Source organism: Dromiciops gliroides, chromosome 4 (assembly GCF_019393635.1).
Source record: "Dromiciops gliroides isolate mDroGli1 chromosome 4, mDroGli1.pri, whole genome shotgun sequence".
Classification (NCBI taxonomy): domain Eukaryota; kingdom Metazoa; phylum Chordata; class Mammalia; order Microbiotheria; family Microbiotheriidae; genus Dromiciops; species Dromiciops gliroides.
In genome coordinates this window covers 226924851-226949685 of record NC_057864.1, presented here as the reverse complement: position 1 = coordinate 226949685, position 24835 = coordinate 226924851, and the positions used below count along the sequence as shown (strand labels likewise).

At 35.9% G+C, this 24835-nt stretch overlaps 1 protein-coding gene and 1 pseudogene across 1 annotated transcript in view; one reads left to right on the top strand and one right to left on the bottom strand.

Annotated features, from left to right (window-relative positions):
• Positions 1-2684: 2684 nt before the first annotated feature.
• HS3ST3B1 (heparan sulfate-glucosamine 3-sulfotransferase 3B1) overlaps positions 2685-24835 on the bottom strand; it is a 28245-nt gene continuing 6094 nt past the window's right edge. Inside the window, exon 2 of the mRNA XM_044004714.1 lies at positions 2685-3486. Within this exon, the coding sequence (XP_043860649.1) occupies positions 2868-3486 (619 nt within the window). The 3' untranslated portion in view covers positions 2685-2867. The remainder of the gene's footprint in view (positions 3487-24835) is intronic.
• Positions 20655-21053, top strand: LOC122755840 (annotated as a pseudogene).

The window sequence follows — 24835 nt, the reverse complement described above, 5'->3', positions numbered from 1 at the left end:
TTCTTCTTGGAAACTCCAGCCCCTCCCCCACACCAACAAAAATAACATAACAATACTTTTATCTTTAAGGCAAGGAACAATAAGAATTTGAGAGAAAATGTGGTGAAATGGTAAAAAGCAAAACCAAACAAAAACCAACAACAACCAAAAAAGCTTGTACTCCATTTTCCATTAAAATTTACTGCATGACTTCAGGCAAATCACTTTCCCTTACTCTGTTTCCTCACCTGTAAGATGAGGATATTTCATTGGATGAATTCTAAGCCCAATTCCTTGCCTAGGGTTGTATGAAAATTTAGTTCTTGTATGTATTTTACTACCTTTCTTTGTAGTACCATTTTCCATTTTCTGAGTTTATATAGCATGGGATAGGTAATGTTGCTTAAAGTGCAAGAGACAGAGGAAGGATAGATGGCTCAATAGGGTATATGATTGTGTTGTTCATTTTTCCTATCTACTACAGTAAATTAATTTCACTGAATTTCATAGCTAGATGGGACCCTAGTAACCATCTAAAGCTGCCAGTTTTATTTAAAATGAGCCTTTTATTTAGAAAGGAATACTTTTAGACCAATTAACACTTTAATTCATACTATTTAGCACCTTAATCTCATATGTAAACATAGATCCAGGCTGTGCTGTGATTGTCTCAAAACAGCTGTCCAGAAACCAGTAAAGAAACTTAGTCATTAATATCAATACTGAGGGGAGGGTGTAACTGACAGACAGACACTGGTTACCCTTCTCAAAAACAATACCCTAATATAGGTTTTTCTAGCAAAGATAAGTTGTTTAAATTGGTGCTAAGTCACATATGGCTAAATTCATGCCAAATTATTAACACATCACAAAACAAAAACAAAACAAAACAAAAAAACCAATGCCCCATAAATCAGGATCTAGTTTTTTTAGGTGGTTTTTTATTACACTACAGTAGAGCACATCTGTTATTACCTAACATTATAGAGTTTGTTTTGTAAATGCAAGCAATGATCACTAAAATAGCTTTTTTATGTTTCCATGGATTCTTTGATAAGTATATTTAATGGCTTCAAACTTAATTACTGCATGATTTAATCATTTTAATTAAGATAGAGGACAAATATATTAGCTATGTGTCTGTGAGACAGGGTACAGAGACCCTATTCTAATTAAATAGTAATTAAATGATCAACAAAAATTCCCCAAATAGGTTGGGCTGATGAGAATTCTGAAAATTCTACCCTGTCAATAATGTGGGTTCTCCCATCACAATCTTGCTAAGAATTCTGTGTAAAAATATTGCACATCAGCACTCATATCTGGCAGAAGTGACTGCAAGTAGGTATGGGATAATGTTTCCTAAGCTAAGCCTAAAGAAACCCTTATCTATTTCTTAATTTCACCCATTCACTGGATAGATTTCTTTGACTAGGGTGGATGAACATGGATGGAAAACCCATAGTGTGATTTTTGAGAAGGGAGAAGCCTGAAATTAAAAAAAAATGTCCCAGGGGCGGCTAGGTGGCGCAGTGGATAAAGAACCGGCCTTGGATTCAGGAGTACCTGAGTTCAAATCCGGCCTCAGACACTTGACTTACTAGCTGTGTGACCCTGGGCAAGTCACTTAACCCCCATTGCCCAGCCAAAAAAAAAAAAAATTAAAAAAAAAAATGTCCCAGCCTATGTCCAAGGGAGGAGCCTGAGACCATAAACAGATGTCCCAGCTTTCCTGTTAACCAAGAAGGGTCTTTTATCTCCATCAGCTTCTTTAAGATAGAGGCTTATCTTCAATCTCTTTTGTCCCCATCCCACTACATCCCTCCACAGTTGGCTTCACTACCTAGTGCAGTCTTTCTGTGCATTGTAGGTTTTTTACTGAAGACTACAGAGAAGTTGAAATGACACATACACATTTCAAATCACATCTCTCAATGCTGATTTTCTGATGGGGGTTCTTGTCATTCTGTAGTGTTCTTTGGTTTATTAAAACAGAGTGCCACCTGCCTGAAATTGAGACACCAATACTTTTTTCACAAGGAAGGGAAAAAAGGAAGGGAAAATTTCAGTTTCACTGAATATTTGCACCAAGTACCAAGCATTTCACATAAGTAAAAAGGAGAAGAGGAAACTAAAATATGCATAGAATTCCAAGTCAGAAAATCATCCTGAGATTTGAGAGAGTAGGGTAGGGGAGGACAATTAAATATGAGGTGACAAAGTACAGGGCTATCTTTCAAAATCAAAACCAAAAGGAATCAAACATCAGAATTCAAGTTTCAAAGCGGGTGCTGATGTCCCTGAAGAGGATATAATCATTATGTACTGATTCTCAGAGTACCAGAGTACTCAGAGATGGGGCTGAGCAGAATCTCCAAATCTAGTTTAAGAATAAGCTATTCAGTACTTTTTGAAATGGCATCACATTATTTGCAAGATTAGCTGCATGAGGTATTGACTTCCCAATTATTCTAAGGCATATCTCTGATTCTATATAACCCTTTAGGAGGGAAGAGATATAGAAGTCTCCTCAAAAAAGCATGTAGCAGACTTAAAGGTTGGCAAAGGTTTAATACCCGTAGTAACACAAAAATACAAAAATTGTGCTTTTCTTCTATTCTTTTAAAATATTATATTAGAAAATGGAAGTACCATCAATTGTAAGAAGAAAAAAACCAAAATATTTGAGTTAAAGGTGTTGGAATGTTAATAGGCTTTGATGTTAACTCTCTAAAGAGTGTGACTAGACAGTTTGGTGAATTAATTACTGATGAATTGAAAATAAATTATTATAAAATAGATATCTGTACATTTTACATATATATAATCTTTTTTTATAAGCCCCTGCTTTACATGGTAAACTATATAGTACCTTTTGTTTGTTTGTTTTAATCCCAGCCAAAGTCATGTCCAGTCATCTGGTAGAACTTCATGTTAAAAGGCCTGTAAAACTCACGGAGTCTCTGAACAACCTCCTGGTTGATATTGGGGTGTGTTCTACCTTTGTTTTTACCAAGGCAGTGGGATTTGCTGCTGCCCTCAGATTTTTTCAGGCAGGGGAAGCCCTTGGTCTTGTTGAAATAAAAATTTTTGTTTGTGATGACCCTTTTAAGGCCCAGGAAGTCCTGGACCCTTCCAAGTTCTCCAGCTGGGTCACCAATCAGCCTCTCCCCACTCACAAACAGTATCTGGCTGATAGGGAAGTAGAGGAGCCAGTTTTCTAAGTGCTTGGCATAGATACCAATCTGGATGGCACTCCAGGATGTGTCAATCAGGCCTGTAGTTCTGTTTTTGAAAGTTAGGCTTTCAAAGGTGGGGATATCCGGGCGTTTGGAAAGTGTCTGAGTATAGTCTGAGATTGCTCTGGTCACTGGGTCTCGGACCACAACAATGAGCTTGGTGTCCTTGGACATAGCTGAGATACGAGCAGGAGCCTCCTTAGTGACAAAGTAACTGGGGGTTTTCTCCATGGTGATTTGTCCATCCAAGGATCTTGGCATCAGGTCTCTGAAAACAAACAAATGGTATGCAGGTAAGAAAAAATAAGTGCTAAAATTTCAGCAGGATCTCAGTTCCTCATCTATAAAGTTGGGGAGTTGGGCTAAATAACCTTTCTAGCTCTAGATGTATAACCCTAAATAGCTAGATGAGTAGAATATCAATGGATATATTTGTCTTATATTTACATTAGCCCCCAGTGAGACAGGTAGGAGGATTATTATTATTCCTGTATTACAAACAAAATGAAATGAATGACACTTATTAAGAGTTTGTGTAAAGTTCTGGGGATACAAATGTAAAAGCAGTTTCCTGTCCTATTTTTATAGGAAGAGGAACCCCTGCCATGTTTTCTGCCACTACTATGGCAAGAGACCTTGGCTCAAACTTTCTGTCACCACTGTGCTAAGAAAACTCTGCCCCAGAGTCTATCTTAACCTTTCTTTCTTTCTTTCTTCTTTTTCCTTCTTTCAGTTTCCTTCCTTCTTTTTTCTTTCTTTCTTTTTTCTTCCTTCCTTCCTTCCTCACTTTAAATTTTATTTTTTCCAATTACATGTAAAGATTCATTTTTTAAAAATTTGAGTTCCAAATCATTTCCTTCCTTTTCCCTTATTGAGAAGGCAAACAATTTGATATAAGTTATACAGTTGATATAGGTTATATATGTTCAGTCATACAAAACATATATCTGCATTAGTCATGTTTCTATGATTTCCTTATCCTCTTGTCATCTTATTTCTTAATCTGAACTCCTTTCTAAGAGTTCATCCCTTTAAGGGACTCCTATTTCTCTGTAAGTTCAGAAGACTTTAAACCCTTCTAGATATAGACATTATTCCCTCTTTTACCTAGTTCTGATGAAAATAAGGTGTAGTACTGCCCTCCACTGGAACACTTCTTCCATTCATGCCTCATTTGTAAGAGATAATTGCTTCATTTGACCTCTCCCTACCTATTTTTTTGTTTTGTTTGTTTTTTGCGGGGCAATGGGGGTTAAGTGACTTGCCCAGGGTCACACAGCTAGTAAGTATCATGTGTCTGAGGCCGGTTTTGAACTCAGGTACTCCTGAATCCAGGGCCGGTGCTTAATCCACTGCGCCACCTAGCTGCCCCCACCTACCTATTTTTTTTTAAGGATCATCCCATCATACTTGACTCATCCCCAAGCCTTCCATATATGAATGCTCTTTCAAACTACCCTAACATTCTTAAGAGTTACATATAATGTTTTCCCCTATAAGTAAACAGCAAACTGTAAAAATTGTAAAAGTAAAAAAGCAAAACCTTATTAAATCCCTTATCATTGATTTTTCTTGTTTACATGTTTATGTTTCTCCTTATTCTTGTAGGTAAAATTTTATATTCCATGCTGGTCTTTACCTCACAAATACTTGAAAATCTTTTAATCTGTTAAATATCATTTTCCCCCATGCAGGATTACACTCAGCATTGCTGGGTAGGTTATTCTTGGTTGTAAACCCAGTTCCTTTGCTCCTGAGAATATAGAAGCTGCTAAATCTTGTGTTATCCTGACTTTAACTCCACCATAATTAAATAGTTTGTTGTTTGTATTATTTATATTATTGTTGTATTATATTTTATTATTTATATTATTGTTTTGTATTATTATTAATTGTTTAGTTGTTTGTATTATTTTTTCCTTGACCTGGAAATTTTAAAACAGCTATATTGTTCGGTTTTCATCTTGGGATTTCTTTCAAGTAGTGATCAGTGGATTTTTTCCCCCATTTTTATTTTATCCTCTAGTTCTAAAACTTCAGGGCAATTTTCCTTAATGATTCCTTGATGTATAGTGTTTAGACTCTTTTTTTTTTTTTTGCGAGGCAATTGGGGTTAAGTGACTTGCCCAGGGTCACACAGCTAGTAAGTGTTAAGTGTCTGAGGCCGGATTTGAACTCAGGTCCTCCTGACTCCAGGGCTGGTGCTCTATCCACTGCACCACCTAGCTGCCGTAGACTCTCTTTTTAATCATAACTTTCAGATAGCCCAACAATTCTTATATTGTCTCTCCTCAATCTGTTTTCCAGGTCAGTCATTTTTCTGAGATCTTTCACATTCTCTTTTTCATTCTTTTGATTTTGTTTTATTATTTCTTGGTGTCTTATCAAGTTATTGGCTTCCCCTTGCACAATGCTAATTGTTAAGAAGTTATTTTCTTCCATAAGTTTTTGCATCTCTTCTTAAAATTAGTTGACTTTCTTTACATAATTTTCTTGATTTTCTTGCATTACTCTTACGTTCTTCCCTAATTTCTCCTCAACCTCTCTGATTTTTTTCTTTTCTTTTCTTTTCTTTTGTGGGGCAATGAGGGTTAAGTGACTTGCCCAGGGTCACACAGCTAGTAAGTGTCAAGTGTCTGAGGCCAGATTTGAACTCATGTCCTCCTGAATCCAGGGCCAGTGCTTTATCCACTGTGCCACCTAGCTGCCCTCTTATTTGATTTTAAAGTCCTTTTTAAGCTCTTCCAAGAACTCTTTTTGGGCTTGTGACCATTTTGTATTTTTCTTTGAAGTAGAAATAGCTGTTTTGACTTCACTATCTTCCAAGTTTGAGCATAAATATTCTCTATAATCACAGTAGCTATGTATGATCAGGTTCTTTCTCTCTTTCTCTTTTATTAAAAGCAGCTATTTCTTGGATGTTAACTTTGTGGGGCTCTAGTCCAGATGTGTGAGTCATAATGTCTTTTTTTTTTTTAAACCTTTTACTCAAACTTTGAATGGATCATGGGTGGGAGTATTTTTTTTTGCAGGGCAATGAGGGTTAAGTGACTTGCCCAGGGTCACACAGCTAGTTAAGTGTCAAGTGTCTGAGGCTGGATTTGAACTCAGGTCCTCCTGAACCCAAGGCCAGTGCTTTATCTACTGCGCCACCTAGCTGCCCCCGAGTCATAATGTCTTAAGCTTCAGGGGTTTTGTGCCATTGTTTTCTGAGCCCTGTATAGGGGTCTGACCACAGGCACTCCTCTCTGTTCCTGAGATGCTACCAGGACACCCAGCAATGACTGTCAACCTCAAACATTGTTACTCCTGCAGTTCCTCCTGGGACTGCAACCTTTAGCTCACCCCTCTGCCCTGGAACCAAAACCATGGACTCCATTCTCCTGCAAGTGACCACAGCCAGCAGTGTCCCCAACCCTTCGTGATTGCAGTAACCTACATGAGGACTTGTTTCTCATTCTCCTTAGCCACAACATGGGACCATGTCTGCTTAGTGGACCTGAGCCCCAAATCCAGCATTAGTGGAGGGTCCTACAATCTTTCCCTGATCAGCCCTCTGATCCCCACACTGTGAGTGGAGTGAAATTTCCTGAAGCTGAGGCTGATGATGCCAACACAGCTGCTTCCAGGGCTTAATGTTTGTTGAGCCAGAGATATCTGCTTGGAATTCTCTGCACTTAAATCAGGCCAGATCACCACCCCAGGAGGTGAGAGGTCTTTCCTAACATCTTCCCAAGTTGTCTTAGGTTACACAATTTCTTTACCCTGATTTTTAATTATTTCTCCTATGCTAAAGTTCACTTTGAGGCATTATTGTTTGTGGGATAATTTGGAAGAACCAGGTGATTTCCTGCCTTATTCCACTATCTTCCTAGAATCCTCTTGGTTATTTTCTACTGTGTATTATGTGCCTATGTATTCCAGTGATCCACCACTTCATTTCTTAGCCAGTACCAGATTGTTTGGATGACTACCACTTTATATCTTGACTTTTCTGACACTGCTTGAGGAAAACAGGTTTTGCATCTGCTGACATCTACAAAATCAAGCTTGGGACATAAACTTCAGGCTTCAGTTTTGACCAGCTAGTTCCCTGAGCTACCTGATGTAGACATCCTTATCTTCCCCTTCTGTCATTTTTTTGATGTGTAAATATACATCTTCTCTTTCTGCTTTCTGTAAAATTTCATTGTACTTATCCTGCTTAGGCATTCGCCTTCTATATAAAATTGATGAAACTTGTTTTGGGCTGATTGGCAAGTTTATAATTTAACTTGATCTCTAAGTGTAATAAAACTGCACTTACTACCGCTGCATCACTGATTCAGCGATTGACAACAGAACCTAATCAATGGATCCTTGTGTAATTTTTTTTCAACATATAGGGGAGTGGTGACCAGGAAGTGTGTTTTTTTCCTGGAAAGTTACAAGGATGGTGAATGAATCAAATATAAAATTACCTATTAGGCACTTGGAACCTTTAATAATCTGGGCCCTTCCTCCAATTCCATTCCTCTTATGCTTTACTTTATTCAAAGCACTCTACAAGTCAATGAAACCTGCCTTCTTGCTGTTCTTCACATATGGCACTCCTTTTCACTGGCTCTCCCCTATGCCTGAAATGCTCTCCTTCCTCACTTACTTCCATAACCTCCTAGCTTCTCTGGTTCCCTTCAAGATTCAGCTCAAATACCACCAGGTATTTGAACAGGAGGTCTTTCCAAGTCTATCCTTTCTGCTCCCAATACCTTCTCTCTGAGTTTGCTTTCCATGTACTTCTTTGTTCAGTTGTAAGTATAATAAGTTTAATAAGTTTGGGGATACCCTATATTATCTTGTGAGTGCATGGCTATTGGTATAACAAGGAACTAGCCAATGAGTCCAGTCCTCATAAGCAGGCAACATCATCCTGGGCTGATGTAATTCCTAACAGGGAAGAAGCTGAGGAAACGGCTTCTGGGAGAATCTTGATGATGCATAATGGAAATGCCTTAGAGAGAATTGTAGTGTGCTGATAGTGGATGTTTTTTGTTTTTATGTGCATTATAGCAATGCTAGCTTTCTTTATGTTTTCCTCCTAAAACACTCCATCTCCATGCCATTACACTGGACGTCCTCCATGCCAGGAATGCTCTCCTTCCTCACTTCTACCTTTTGGAATCCCTGGCTTTCTTCAAGGCTCAGTTCAAATGCCACCTGAAAGATGAACCAGTCTTCCTAAATACTAGAACTAGCCATCTGCTTGGATGTATCTTGAATCTACTTACATGTATAGATACTATCTTCTCCATTCAAGGTAGAAACTCTTTTTGTCTTTGTTTCCCCAGAATCCTAGCACAGTGCCTGGGATATGTAATAAACTCTTATTCATTGATTGATAATTTTGTATATGCTTATATGTGAACATATTTGCTCCTCGGGACAAGAACTGTTTTTGATCCTGTATCCTAAGTGAACACCTAGCACATTGCCTGACACATGATAGTAGTTTAACAAATGCTTTTTAATTGATCAAAATATGGTGTTTTAAGGCTCTTAAAGTACATTACATTATCTCATCTGATTTCTATAACAAAGCTGGAATCCTAAGCTCCACTTTCCAGTGATTAAATTAGCTTGTCTTAAAACATTGTATTATCTTATGGGAAACCAAGCAATTGTATGCTTATGTTTCAAAGCATCACAAAATATCAGAGCTAGAAGGAACCTCAGAGACCCATACCTCATTAAGAATCCCCTCTACCTGGTACATAACAAGTAGTCATTCATTCACTACCTTATGAAGTAGCTTATTCTAATTTGGGATAGCAGTAAGGGTTAGGAAGAACTTCCTTACATCAACTCTAAATTTGATTCTTTGTAACTTCTATCCACTTGTCCTAGTTCTATCATAATGTATTAAGAAGGACTAAATCTTTTTCTTTTTTTCAAAATCAATCCAACAAACATTTATTCAGTACTTACTATTGAGCCCTAGATTAGGTGTGGAAAATAAAAAAACAAAACTTACATTCCACTGATGAGACAGTTCCTTTGACTTTTGGACAACAAGGCATTATCCACTCCCATTCAAAAAGTAAACAGGATTACAGTCAAAATAGATCTTAGATCTGTACTACTCAAAAATAAAAATACAAAGAAAAATGGATTGAAAATATTTGTGGCAATTATAGCAAAGAAAAACCTGATCTCTCTCTCTCTCTCTCTCTCTATATATATATGTATATATATATATATATATGTGTGTGTGTGTGTGTGTGTGTGTGTGCATTAAAATTTATAAGTATTACTCTCAGTATTCGGTGAAATTAAATACATAAAGAAAATTGTCACAAAAAGAAATACAAATTGTTGATAATTGTTTGGGAAAATACTCAGCTTCACTAATAATTATAAAATGCAATTTAAAATAGATTTAAGGAACTACTTAAATCTACTACACCCATCAATGCTGATAGAATTGTGGAAAAGGCAGGGGCAACCCATGCATTGTTAGTGGAATTGCAAACTGCTAGCATTGTTTTGGAGAGTAACCTGGCTGTACGCAGAAAGTTACAAAAATAACCATACTCAATAATCCCATTAGTGGGAATATAACCTGAAAATGTTATCAAAATAATCAAAAGGGAACTATCTATTCAAAGATGCTCTTAGCTCCTTCCAAATGGAAACTGTTTCATTCTTCATACTTGTATCCTCAGCACTTAGTACAGTGACTGGCACATAGTAAGCAATTAATAAATGCTTGTTACTAAATCTTTTTTCTAAAAAACAATCCTTCAAATATTTGAAGATAATTATGTGCTCCCTTGGCTGCATCTTCTATAGGTTAAACATTTCAGTTCCATGAGCTGACTCTCATATGCACAGTACCTGGCACATAGTAGGTACTAAATAAATGCTGGCTATGACGACGATGACGATGATGATGATGATAAGAGCAAGATAAAGATTACTTTGACTGAACCTTAGAGTTTATGAACACTAATATTCTTAGATTGGTAAACTGGGACCAGGTTCTAAAAAGCATTAAATGCCAAAAAAAAAAATTTACATATGATCTTAGTATTAATAGGGAGCAAGTAGGGTTCCTTGAAGGGGAGGGGAGACGTATGCTTTGGGAAAATCACTTTGGTAGCTCTGAGTAAGATGAATTGGAACAAGGAAGCTATTGTAATATTACTAGTAAGAAGTGATGAGGGCCTGGATGGGAGGGCCATATGAGAGATGTGAGATATTATGGAAGAGGAAACAAGAAAATATGGCAATTGATTAGATACATGGAGTGAGTTAGAGTAAGGTGTCAAGGATAACTGAAAGGTTGAGAACCTAGGTGACTGATAAGATGATAGTGTCCCTAACAAAAAGAGGTAAGTTCATAATTGGGGTGTGTTGAGGGGAAAGATAACATAATACTTTCTGTTTAGACATGATGAGTTGGGGATTCCCATGGGACATCCAATTGGAAATTAACTATAGTCAGTTGGGGACTGGAGGTCAGGAGAGTAGGTGTGTCATTGCATAGAGATGTAGGAAGTCATTGAATAGAGATGATAATTAAATCTGTCTGGGATGGTACATCAGAGTTGTTTTAATTTGCACTTCTCTAATCAATAGTGACAGAGAATTTCATGTGACTATGTAATATTTGATTACTTCATCTGAAAACTGCTTGCTCATATCCTTTGATCATTTATCAATTGTGCTGTTATAAATTTGACTCAGTTCTCAATATATTTAAGAAATGAGGTCTAAAAGAGAAACCTGCTGTAAATTTTTTCAGTTATTATTACTGTGTATTTTCTTCCATCCTATTAACCCCATTTTTCCTACTCTCTCTCCTTTTACTCTATCCTTAAAAGTGTTTGTCTTCTGACTACCACCTCCCCCATCTGCCCTCCCTTCTATCACCCCTCCCCCTTGCCTATTCTCTATTCCCCTTCACCTGTTACTTTACTGTAAGGTAAGATAGATTTCTATACCCAATGGAGTGTGTATGTTATTCCCCCTCTGAGCCAAAAGCTCAAATGCTCCCTTATCACCTCATTTTCCCTTCCATTGGACAAGCTCTTTTATATGAGATAATTTACCCCCATTCTACCTTTCCTTTTCCCCTTCTCCCAGTGCACTCCTCTTTCTCACTTAATTTCATTCTAGTTTTAGGTCTCATCCTATCATGTTTAACTCACGAAATTGAGACACTCATACACTGTTGGTGAAATTTTATACTGATTCAACCATTCTGTAGAACAATTTGGAACTGTGCCCAAAGGGCTATAAAACTGTACACACCCTTTGACTCATCAATGCCACTACTAGGTCTATTGCCCAACAAGATAAGAAACAAAAAGGAAAAGAACCTATATGTACAAAAATATTTATAGCAGCTCTTTTAATTCATGGTAAACAATTGGAAATAGAGAGGATGTCCATCATTTGGGGAATGGCTGAACAAATTGTTTTATATGATTGTGATGGAATACTATTTTGCTATAAGAAATTACAAGTAGGATGCCTTCAGAAAAACCTGCAAAAAACTTACATGAACTGATGCAAAGTGAGATGAACAACCAAGAGAACATTTCATACAGTAACAGCAATATTGCATGATGATTAACTGTGAATAACTTGGCTATTCTGAACAATACAATGGTCCAAGGCAGTTCTGAAGCACATGATGAAAAATGCTCTCCCATCTCTAGAGAAAAAATATGTTGGAGCCTGAATGCTATCGAAGGATACTTTTTCTTTATTTTTCTTGGGATTTTTTGTATGTTTGCTTTTTTTGGGGGGTCTGTGTTTTCTTTCACAAAATGACCAACCTGGAAATATGTTTTTCATGACTGTACATGTAAAACATGTATAAAATTGCTTGCCTTATCAATGGGGGGAGGAGGTGCAAGGGGGAAGGAAGGGAGGAAAAGATTGTAGAACTCAAAAATTTTTAAATTTGTTTTTACATGTAATTGGGGGAAAATAAAATTTAAAAATGCAAATTGGAACTACTCTGAGGTGCCACCTCACACCTATTAGATTGGCTCATATGACAAAAAAAATGACAAATGTTGGAAGGGGTGTGGGACAATTGGGACACTAAAGCACTGTTGGTGGAATTGTGAACTGATTCAACCCTTCTGCAGAGCAATTTGGCACTATGCCCAAAGGGCTATCAATTGTGCACATTCTTTGATCCAGCAATGCCACTAATAGGTTTGTATACCAAAGAGATACAAAAAAAGGAAAGGGACCTCTATGTACAAAAACATCTATAGTGGCTTTTTTTTGTGGTGGCAAAGAATTGGAAACTGAGGCAATGTCTATTAATTAGGGAATGGCCCAATATGTTGTGGTATATGATTTTCATGGAGTACAGTTGTGGTATAAGAAATAATGAACATGATGCTTTCAGAAAACCTGGAAAGACTTCAACTGATGCAGAGTGAAGTAAGCAGAGCCAAGAGAACAGTGCAGGCAGTAACAACAATATCATACAATGATCAACTATGAATGACACCTATTCTCAGCAACACAATGATCCAAGACAATACTGAAAGACTCATGATGAAGAATGCTATCTACCTCCAGAAAAAGAACAGATGGAGTTTGAATGCAGATTGAAGCATACTGTTTAAAACGTTCTTCATTTTTCTTGATTTTTTTTCTTGGTCTTTGTTTTCTTTCAAATTATGACCAATGTATAAATATGTTTTGCATAATTGCAATGTATAATTTATATCAAATGGTGTGCCTTCTCAATGAGGGGGAGGGAAGGAAGGGAGGAAGAGAATTTGGAACTCAAAATTTAAAAAAATGAATGTTGGGGGCAGCTAGGTGACGCAGTAGATAGTGCACTGGCCCTGGATTCAGGAGGACCTAAGTTCAAATCCAGTCTCAGACACTTCACACATACTAGCTGTCTGACCCTGGTTAAGTGACTTAACCCCAATTGCCTCACCAAAAAAAAATGAATGTTAAAGGGCAGCTAGGTGGCACAGTGGATAGAGCACCAGCCCTGGAGTCAGGAGGACCTGAGTTCAAATCTGACCTCAGACACTTAACACTTACTAGCTGTGTGACCCTGGGCAAGTCACTTAACCCCAATTGCCTCACAAAAAACAAACAAACAAATCATTGCAGGTGCTTGTGGGGCAGAGCCAAGATGGCAGAGGAAAGGCAGTGAGCTCTTGAACTCATGACACAATCCCTCCAAAAAACAGCCAAATAATGCTATATGACAATTCCTGGAGCAGCAAAATCCACAGAAGAATGTGCTGAGATCATTTTCCAACCAAGGACAGCTTGGAAAATCAGAAAGAGGGAGCTGCTATGCTGAGACAGAAGTGGAACCTAACCCCACAGTCACCCTGACACAGATCCAGTCCCAGGAAGGCCTCGCCAGAGAAAGAGACCCCCAGAGCCTCTGAATCAGCTAAAGTGCCAGTGTCATCTAGAACTAAGCTCACAGTCTGGTAAGGGGGCTGAACCCTTGGCAGGGGGGAGATTACAGGGGTCTCTGCTGGTGCTGAGGTAGAACTTGGGTTTTTCACCCCTGCTGGGAACTGGGAGGTAGGCTTGAGTAGCAGTGGCCCAGGTGGGGGAGGGGCACAGGCTTGTGGGAGCTGACAACCACAGCACACAATGACGGTTGATTAGCAAGTTGGCCTGGGGTCATCTATGGACCAGGGAACAGGCCAGGGAAGTAATCATACCACCTGCGACCTCCTGAAGTTTGGGATAGTGCAGCCTGGAAACAGTGCCCCACTTTAAGGAGTTAAGTAAAAGAAAGGCAAGATGATCAGATAGAGAAAGGTGAGGACCATAGAAAGTTTCTTCAGGCACCCTCAGAGGAAGATGTCAATGTCAGGGCCCCTATATCTAAAGCTTCCAAGAAAAAATATGAATTGGTCTCAGGCCATAGAGGCCCTCAAAAAGACTTTGAAGATAAAGTTAGAGAGGTAGAGGAAAAAATGGAAAGAGAAATGAGGGTAATGCAGGAAAGACATGAGAAAAGTCAACATCTTGGAATGCCAAATGGAAAAGCTCTCTGAAGAAAATAATTGCCTAAGAATTAAGAATGAACAAATGGAAGCTAGTGACTTTATGAGAAACCAAAACATGATAAAGCAAATCCAAATGAATAAAAAAAAAATAGAGGACAAAGTGAAATATCTTCTGGGAAAAACTGCTGACCTAGAAAATAAGTCCAGGAGAGACAATTTGAAAATTATTGCTCTACTTGAAAACCATGATCAAGGAAAGAGCTTAGACATCATCTTCCAAGAAATTGTCAGAGAAAATTGCCCTGATATTCTAGAAGTAGAAGGTAAAATAGAAATTGAAAGTGTAAGGGGGCTAAAATTTTAGCTATACTGTCTAAAATATCTAATGAGTGGTCACCAATTAATTATAAGCTTTAGCAAGAGTTAGACTTTTAAGCATTTATTAAGGAGAATAAGAATTTGGTAAGGAGAGAGAGAAAGGCCTGATTCCTCTATCTATTAAAGGGACAGCGCATTTGTAGCTCCCTTCTCCACCAGAGTCCTCAGGAAAGAGCCAGAGTCAGAGTGCCAGGCTCCCCCTTTTTCCTCCCACCAGCAAACGTCACTTCCTGATGCCAAAGAAAAGACGCATGGTCTTGCCCTCAGAGACCTTCACCTCATGGCAGAGCTTTTCTACAGTAAGTCTACAGCAGGTGGTGTCATTCTAATCATTACAAAAGAATCCACTGATCACCTCCTGAAAGAGGTCCCAAAAGGAAAACTCCTAGGAATATTATAGCCAAATTCCAGAGCTCCCAGGTCAAGGAGAAAATATTGCATTCTGCCAAAAAGAAAGAATTCAAGTACTGTGGAGCCCCAGTGAGGATAGCACAAGATCTTGCAGCTTCTACATTAAAGGACTGGAGGGCATGGAATATGATATTCCAGAGGGCAAAGGAATTGGGATTACAATCCAGCAAAACTGAGTATAATCTTTCAGAGGAAAAAATGGGACTTCGATGAAAAAGAAGACTTTCAGGTATTCATGATGAAAAGACCTGAACTGAATGGAAAATTTGATAAATACAATTTGATAAAAATACAAGACCCTAGAGAACCATAAAAAAGAATTGGAGTTGGGGGACATACCTGGGTTCATGCAGTGATTGGCATAGTATCTAAATTCTTAAAGGAAAATTTAAGTGCCATTAGGAGAAATTCTACCTAAATTAATTTACTTATTCAGCGCCATGCCAATCAAACTACCAAAGAATTATTTTATAGATCTAGAGAAAGTAATAGTAAAATTCATCCGGAAGAACAAAAGTTCAAGAATATCAAGGGAACCAATGAGAAAAAATGTAAAGGAAGGTTGCCTAGCAGTAACAGTTTTAAAACTATATTACAAAACAGTTATCATTAAAACAATCTGTTGTGGATAGAGCACCGGCCCTGGAGTCAGGAGTACCTGAGTTCAAATCTAGCCTCAGACACTTAACACTTACTAGCTGTGTGACTCTGGGCAAGTCACTTAACCCCAATTGCCTCACTAAAAAAAAAAACCAAAAAACAAACAAAAAAAAACCAATCTGCTACTGGTTAAAAAATAGAGTGGTGAGGGGGCAGCTAGGTGGCACAGTGGATTGAGCACCAGCCCTGGATTCAGGAGGACCTGAGTTCAAATCCAGCCTCAGATACTTGATGCTTATTAGCTGTGTGACCCTGAGCAAGTCACTTACCCCTCATTGCCCCACAAAAAAAAATTAATTAAAAAAATAGAGTGGTGGATCAGTGGAATAGATTAGATATTTAACACATAGAGGTAAATTACAATAGTAATACAGTGTTAGATAAACCCAAACTGCTAAGCTTTTGGGCTAAGAACTCACCATTTGGTGAAAATTGCTGGTAAAACCGAAAAGCAGTTTGGAAGATACTAGGCATACATCAACATCTCACACCTTATACCAAGATAAGGTCAAAATGGGTGGATGATTTAGATATAAAAGGTGACCTAATAAGCATACTAGGGGAGCATGGAAAACTTTAGAATATTAGAGAAGGGAAGAGTTTATGACCAAATAAGAAATAGTGAGGATGATGGGAAGTATAACAGATAAATTTTATTACATGAAATTAAAAATGTTTTGCATAAACAAAACCAATGCAGCCTAAATTAAAAGGAAATCAGGAAACTAGGAAAACATTTTAACAGAAAATTTCTCTGATAAAGGTCTTATTTCATACACATACACACATATGTATATCTGAGTCAAATTTATAAAAATGATATGAACAGGCAGTTTTCAGAAAAAGAAATCAAAGCTCTTATGAATCAATACTCTACATCACTATTGATTAGAGAAATGAAAATTAAAACAACTCTCAAGTACCACCTCACTTATCTGATTGGCTAACATGACACATAAGGAAAATGATAAATGCTAGAGGGGATGTGGAAAATGGGATAATAATGCACTGTTCATGGAGTTGTGAACCTCCTTCTCAATAGGTAGTGGACCAGTGAGGTAGGGGAAGAATTTGGAATTGAAAATTAAATAAAATTTAATGAAAAAAGGCAATATTTAAAAAAGAAAATCAAAGGAATTAATGAAAGAAGAGGGGAAAGGGAGGGGGTGGGGAATGGCAGTACCAGATCTCAAATTATACTACAAACCTATAATCATTAAAGCAGTTTGCTGCTGGGTAAAAAATTTAGAACTCAAGACTATAAATAAAAATGTTTATTATTTTAAAAAGATAAAAAGAATAACATCAATTTGCAAAAAAAAGAGATGTGATATACAAAACCGAAATGGTTGCATTGATTCACAATGCCCTAGTGAGCTTAATTTCCTACAACTTCCTATCATTTATTGTTTCCATTTTTATCTTGGATAATTTACAGGATGTGAAGTGAAACATCAGGGCTATTTTTTACCTACATTTCACATTTTTATTAATGATTTAGAGAATAGGTTCCAAACTCACTGCTGCCACAAAACTCCCAAATGCATCTTGAACCAGATTAAAATTAAAATTTAAACCTTTGTTGATCAGTTAAACACATAATATACAGAAGCAAAGGAACCCAGTAGCCTGTTGTTTGAGAAAGCCAAAGACCCACTTAATATTAGATAAAAGTTGTTGGGAAAACTGAAATGCAGTCTGGAAGAAACTAGGTATAAACCAAAATTTCGTAAAGTATACCAAGACAAGATCTAAATGGGTACATAATTTATACATATAGTGTAATTTCATGAACAAATTATAAGAGTATGGAAAAAAGTACCTGCTATTATCTATAGATAGGGAAAGAGTTCATAACCAAACAAGATATAAGGAGGTTTGTAGGAGGTAAAATGGACAGTTTTAATTACATAAAAATGTTTCTGCATAAACAAAACCAGTTTTGTTAAAATTAGAAGAGAAGTGAGGAAATAGGGGGGAACTGCAGCAAATTTCTCTGATAAAGGTCTCATTTGTAAGATAAATAGAAAACTGATTAAAGTTTGTAAGAATAAGAGCCATTCCACAATTGATAATTTGTCTAAATACATGACTAGGCAGTTTCCAGAGAAAGAAAGTGAAGCTATCAGTAGCCATATGAAAAATATTCTAAATCATTAATAATTTGAGGTAAGAAAATTAAACAACTCTAAGATACCACATGAGACCATAATGCAAAGTTTATTTTAAAAAAGGAAAATGACAAATATTAGAGGAGCTATGGAAAAACTGTAATGCAGTCTGGCAGAAATTAGGCATTATTAGACCTTTTATCATATTCTATAACATATTCTAAATTACAACTTTGATTACATGAAACTGAAAAGTTTCTGAAAAAGCAAAATTAATTCACTTAGGAAAGAAATGAAATGGTTAATTTGTTTATATATGTAATATATATATAATATATAAACATATTTCTCTGATATAAAATTCCTCAGATCAGTGTTAGTAATCCAAGAGATAGAAAGATAGATAGAAAGAAAGAATCTGAAAATATATATGTACACAGACATATAAACTATATACACAAATTCAGGCACACAATGTGTATGTATATGCATATATTTTATACACATGTATATACACACAATACATACATGTACACATGTGTGTGCATATATTTGTGTGTATACATGTATGTGTACATCCACAAAAGCCATTCACCAATGGGTAAATCATTAAAGTATTTGAACAGTTTTCAAAAGATTTGCAAACTATTAAGTTATATTAACAAATGTTCTAAACCAGGGGTGTCAAACTCAAGTAGAAATAAATCCTATGGGCTGCATATTAACTTAGAAAACCACAATTAACATAATCGATGTTGTACTGTATTTTTGCTTATTTTGTTAAACATTTTCCAAGTACATTTTAATTTGGTTCAGGATGCATTTGGGAGTTTTGTGGCAGCATGTAGCCTATGGGCAGTGAGTTTGGCACCTCTTCTCTAAATCATTAATAAAAATGTGAGATGTAGGTAAAAAATAACCCTGATGTTTCACTTCACATCCTGTAAGTTATCAAAGACAACAAAAATGGAAACAATAAATGATAAAAAGTTGTAGGAAATTAAGCAAACTAAGGCATTGTGAATCAATACAACCATTTTGGTTTTTTATATCATATCTCTTTTTTTTGCAAATTGATATTATTATTTTTATCTTTTTAAATAATAAACATTTTTATTTATAGTCTTGAGTTCTAAATTTTATTTCCCATTCCCTCCTTTCCCTCACCCCTCCGTGAGGCAGTAAGCAATCAGATATGGGTTATGCATGTGAAATTATGTAAAACATTACTATATCAATCATTTTGTGCAAGAAAACTTGAATAAAAGAAAAAAAGTGAAAATAGCATGCTTCAATCTGTGTTCAATCAATATCAATTCTTTCTTTGGAGGTAGATGGTATGTTGCATCATTAGTCCTTTGGGATCGTCTCTGATCATTGTATTGCTGAGAATAGTTAAGTCATTCACAGTTCTTCATCATGCAATATTGCTGTCACTGTGCACAATGTTCTCTTGGTTCTGCTCACTTTGCTATAACATTAGTTCATACAAGTTTTTCCAGGTCTTTCTGAAATCATTCTGCTTGTCATTTCTTATAGAATATTAATACTCCATCATCATGGAATGTTTAGCCATTCCCCAATTGATGGGCGTTCCTTCAATTCCTAATTCTTAGCCACCACAAAAAGAGCTGCTATAAATATTTTGTACAAATATGTCTTTTTCTCTTTTTGGGGATGCCTTTGGGATATAAACCTAGTAGTGGTATTGCTGGAACAAAGAGTATGCACAGTTCTTTTTTTTTTTTTTTTTTTTTTTTTTTTTGGTGAGGCAATTGGGGTTAAGTGACTTGCCCAGGGTCACACAGCTAGTAAGTGGTAAGTGTCTGAGGCCGGATTTGAACTCAGGTACTCCTGAATCCAGGGCTAGTGCTCTATCCACTGCGCCATCTAGCTGCCCCGAGTATGCACAGTTCTATAGCCTTTTGCACATATTTCCAAATTGCTCTCCAGAATGGTTGGATCTTTTCACAACTACACCAACAGTAGATTAGTGTCCCAGTTTTCCCACATGCCCTCCAACATCCAATATTTTCTTCTTTTGTTTTGTTTGCCACTCTGATAGATGTGAGGTGATATATCAGAGTTAATACAACCATTATGGAAAACAATTTGGATTTATGTGAATAGGGTGACTATCATTTTCATAACCGTTGACTCAGAGATTTCACTACTGGGCTTTGATAAGAAAATAGTTCCCATATACACCAAAATCTTTGTAGCTGTACTTTTTGTGATAAGAAATAATTGGACTAAACAAATAACTAAACAAGTTATTTTACATAAATGTGATGGAATGTTACTGTAGTTTAAGAAATGACAAATACAGAGAAGCATTGAAAGGTCTATATAAACTGACTCACAGTGAAATAAGCACAACTAAGAAAATAATATATATGACTACCACAATGTAAACAGGAAGAACAACTGTCCACATCCCCAAATAAAAAAAGAATGTTGCAAAATTATACAGAAGAAGAGATATGAAAAGCACAATGTCTGGTACTCAAATGTGCAACATAATAAATGCTTAATAAATAAATGTTTAATAAATGCTTACTAACTGACTGACAACCCTACTTTTTTGCAAACATATGAGATCTACACTTGAGGTATATTGCACATTTTCAGACTTTTTCAATTTATTAATCAATCATGTTGATCTTTTTGTGTTTTTTAAAAATATTATTTGTTTAGGGATATTGCTCTAGCAAGAGTAGGGGGAAAGGCATTAAAGAAAATTATGATATTAAAAAAACATTTTAAAATATTTTCACCCCAGCAAAAACTAGGTAGGGACAGAGAGAGGAGAGATGTGGTTAAAAGGGATACATGAGCCTTTCCCTCTCCTGCTGCTCAAGGAGCTGGCTGCCACCATGAATGACACTGTAACCATCAGAACCCAGAAGTTCATGACAAACAGACTTCTTTAGTGAAAACAGATGGTTATAGATATCCTTCATCCTGGAAAGGCCACAGTGCCTAAGACTGAAATTCAAGAAAAACTGGCCAAGATGTACAAGACAACTTCAGATGTCATTTTTGTCTTTGGATTCAGAACCCATTTTGGTGGTGGCAAAACAGTAGGTTTTAGCATGATTTATGATTCCCTTGACTATGCAAAGAAAAATGAATCAAAGCACAGACTTGCAAGGCATGGCCTGTATAAGAAGAAAAAGACATCAAGAAAGCAGTGAAAGGAATGCAAGAACAGAATGAAGAAAGTCAGGGGTATTGCAAAGGCAAATGTTGGTGCTTGCAAAAAGAAGGAATAAAAGGCACTATGGAGGATGTTTGTTCATTAAGATATGGATTTTTCATGAGAGCATAAATAAACTAGATAAAAACTTCAAAAATGGGATTCAAGGATTAATGAGGGATAAGTCAGATGCAAAAACAAACACCATTTGATGATGGTGGACCATGAAAGGGATATTAATAAACTAGAGGGAAACCACATAATGCTTAAAGGTACCATCAATAATAAGTCAATACTAATATTAAATGTATGTTGTTGCTCAGTTCTTTCAGTCTTGTCTTTACTATCCCATTGGAGTTTTCTTGGCAGAGATACTGGAGTGGTTTGCCATTTCCTTCTCCAGTTCATTTTACAGATGAGCAGCTGAGGCAAACAAGGTTAAGTGATTTGTCCAGGGTCACATAGCTAGTAACTGTGGTTAGATTAGAACTCCTGATGCTGTCTTCTTAACTTCAGGCCTGGCACTAATCCATTGCACCACCTACCTGCCCTAAATGATATAACATCCAAATACTTAAAGAAAACGTTAACCAAATTACAAGAAGAAATTGAGATTAAAAGTAAAAATAGTAGGAGACCCAAATGTACTCCCCTCCAGACCTAGATAAATCTAACAAAAAGAGATGCAATAATGTAGTTAATAATTTGAATGGAATCTTAGACAAGTTAAATCCAATAGATTTCTGATGATTACTGTATAGGAACAGAAAAGATAAAAAATTCCTCAGCTATGTATGACACCTTTACAAAAATAACCATTTACTATGGCATAAAAAGTCAGACAAATCCAGAAAAGAACTACCAAACACACTCTTTACTCACAACAAAGCAATAAAAAATATATTCAATACGAGGCCTTCTGGATTAAAATCAATTAGAAACTAACTTAATTCTAAATAATGCATGAGTCAAAGAATAAATCATAGAAATAAATCTAATTTCTTCAAGGAAAATGACAACAATGAGACAACATGCAAAAACTTTTAAGATACAGCCAAAGCAATCTTTAAGGGAAATTGTATGTGTCTACATCCCTTCATCCACAAAAAAGGAGAAACAACAGATAATGAATTTGACATACAATTTAAAAAAGCATCAAATGAAAAATTCCAACTAACCAAATCTGTAGTTCTAAAAAGAATCAAATTATTGGTTAAACTAAAATTTAAAAATTAAAGTGGCAAATACAACTAGGAAGTAAGTTTCTTTTTAAACTAATAGAAGAAACAGCTACTCTGATGAAAAAAGAAAAACAAGGAGACAACCAAATTGCTGGTATCAAAAAGAAAACATCACTCTAAATAATACCAGAACTCAAGTAAATCAGTCCCAAGTAGGGATAACTTTGGAAAGTTCAGCTTAACAGGTGAGGCTGTGAAATCTGATCATGGCAAACAATGTAGTTCCTTTAAGCAAAGTGTGGAGTTCATGTGTCAGTCATATCAGACAACATTCTTGAAACAGAGTCGAAAACTAAGACAGTCTCCCGTCCCCCAAAGACAAATAATCTTAGCCATCTGTCTGAACTGCTCAACTCTCCCCAGACTGAATGAAATGATTCCATTCAAACATAAGGACCTTGCTGACTGATAACAAGGTCCCAGCCTAGCTTGGGAAACCATTTCCTTCATAACTCCACAACATTACAATTCAGGTCTATTGAAACCTGAATGAAACCTGAATATAATCAAGAGCCACTAAAAACAAACATGTATCCAAGTATGAGCCTTGTTTTGAGTCACTACTTTTGCCTCTAGAACTTCATGGGTGGGAAAATAAAAGAGGTGTTTTCTCCAACATGTGAAATCATGTGTGTGAGAGAAATCTTCTCATTGGTACTCTTCCTTATTTATTCTTTTGTCTAATCTTTCCTATGTTTTTTTTTTAAAGTCTCTATCCTACATAATACATTTCTTAGCTGTTCCCCCCACCACACACACACAGGGTTACTAATAACAATCATGTTTCTGTGCAATTTTACTGGTGCTAAATACTAATTAAAACAACAACAACAACAACAAATTGGAAACAACATTGTTCCAGTAGGGTCATGCCTATCAAACTGTAACTATAGTAGTCAACTTATCTTTTTTTTTTTAACTCTGAAAAAGTATGTCTACTTACCAAGAAAGACTTTTCTCACTTCGAAATACATTAAATTTTAGGATAAAGGTTAATCTTTCTAAAAATTTGTTGATATAACAAAACTATTAAAATAATAGTAGAGGAATTTATCAGAATAAAATGTGGTAATTTCAGATTTTTATCAGCTTAAAGTCACCATGAGAGAAGAAGGGAGAATTCTTCCTTGGTAAGATTATATCTCTTAAAATACTTATTGATACTAAACTCTAAATACATCCCCAGATAATAAGCCAGTATTTATAAGCCTGAATAATATAGTGGTACTGCTGAAATTATTGACTCAGAGACATTGAAGGAACATTTTTATGGTCTATTAGTTCATCATATTCTTACTCTCAAGTTACAAAAAACTATTTAGAAAAGAGAGATTTTTAGATATCAGCAAAAGTAAATTAATATAGCTATTCTAAGTAAGAAGGCAAGTAGGATCTGCAAGGAAAAGTAAATGATAAAACTTATTGATCATCTATTTAGTGACATCCAACCACCCATGTTTTAGATATAATAAAGTATATTTTTATTATCTTGGTATTATTATTATGATTGGTTCTCACAAGGTGAAATTTTCCCTAAAATATAATAAATTGATAAAACTTTAGATCAATATTCACTGATGCTCCCAATTTAGCCCTATTTTTCCGCCCTACTCCAAAATAAAAACGTGTAGATATATATTATATAAAAACCTCCCCCATACTATCTCCAATCTTAACAACCTTTCTTTTTAAACAAAAGCAATTTGAGTACCAGTAAGAAATGTGTTTTATGAGGATCCAAAAATAAATTTAATTTTTTTCTATTTGTGCACCATGTATATGTGGAATTTACTTTAACAGGATTCTCAACTACTTCACCCAACCCCAAATATTTTGCCTCTCTTATAATTTTATCTGCTTTAAGTATATTTTCTCCATTCAGAATGGAATGCATTTTACTAGCTTTAATGGGAATGCTAATTTAAACTCCCCTTTCATAAAGCAAACAGACAACTAGTCTACAAAAAAATTACTATACTGAAAAGTGATCCACAGATATTGATATTTTTGTTACAAAACTTTTGGTAAATGCCACCTCCACTATTAAGGATAAAAATAGTTTCAGCTAGAGTCATCTCATTCATCATATAGAAAGAGCTCCAGAAAAAAAAATACGAACAGATTATTTAAAAAATGCATGCAAATAAATGTAGACTTGAAATTCAATTTTTAAGTACTGTACAATAATTGAACATTTCACAGTTACTATACATCATTTAAGGCTTACACTTTAGGATTTTCCTCTCCTAAAACAAATAGATTGCTATTAAATGTCACCTATTTAATTAATTCAATGTAGGAGAATATGTAGGAAAACAGGAATGAAGGAATTATATGTAGAAAAAATATGATTAGATTAATTTATGTGGTATTTCCCCCTCAACTAATAAAAATTGATCAATCATTTTATAGTTTAATTTAGTTGCCTAATTAAAACAAAATTCAACACATGCTACACTGTCTTTCTAATAAACCTTGACAACTCTTCTGCTTTGTCACATGATGCTTTTTATTTCAAATGACTACATATAAATAAATTCAGTTTTTAAAAATCTCTCAGAAGCTGGGAAGTGAGTACTGTAGTTAGTTGAAGTTCCAAACTTGGTATAAAATGCAA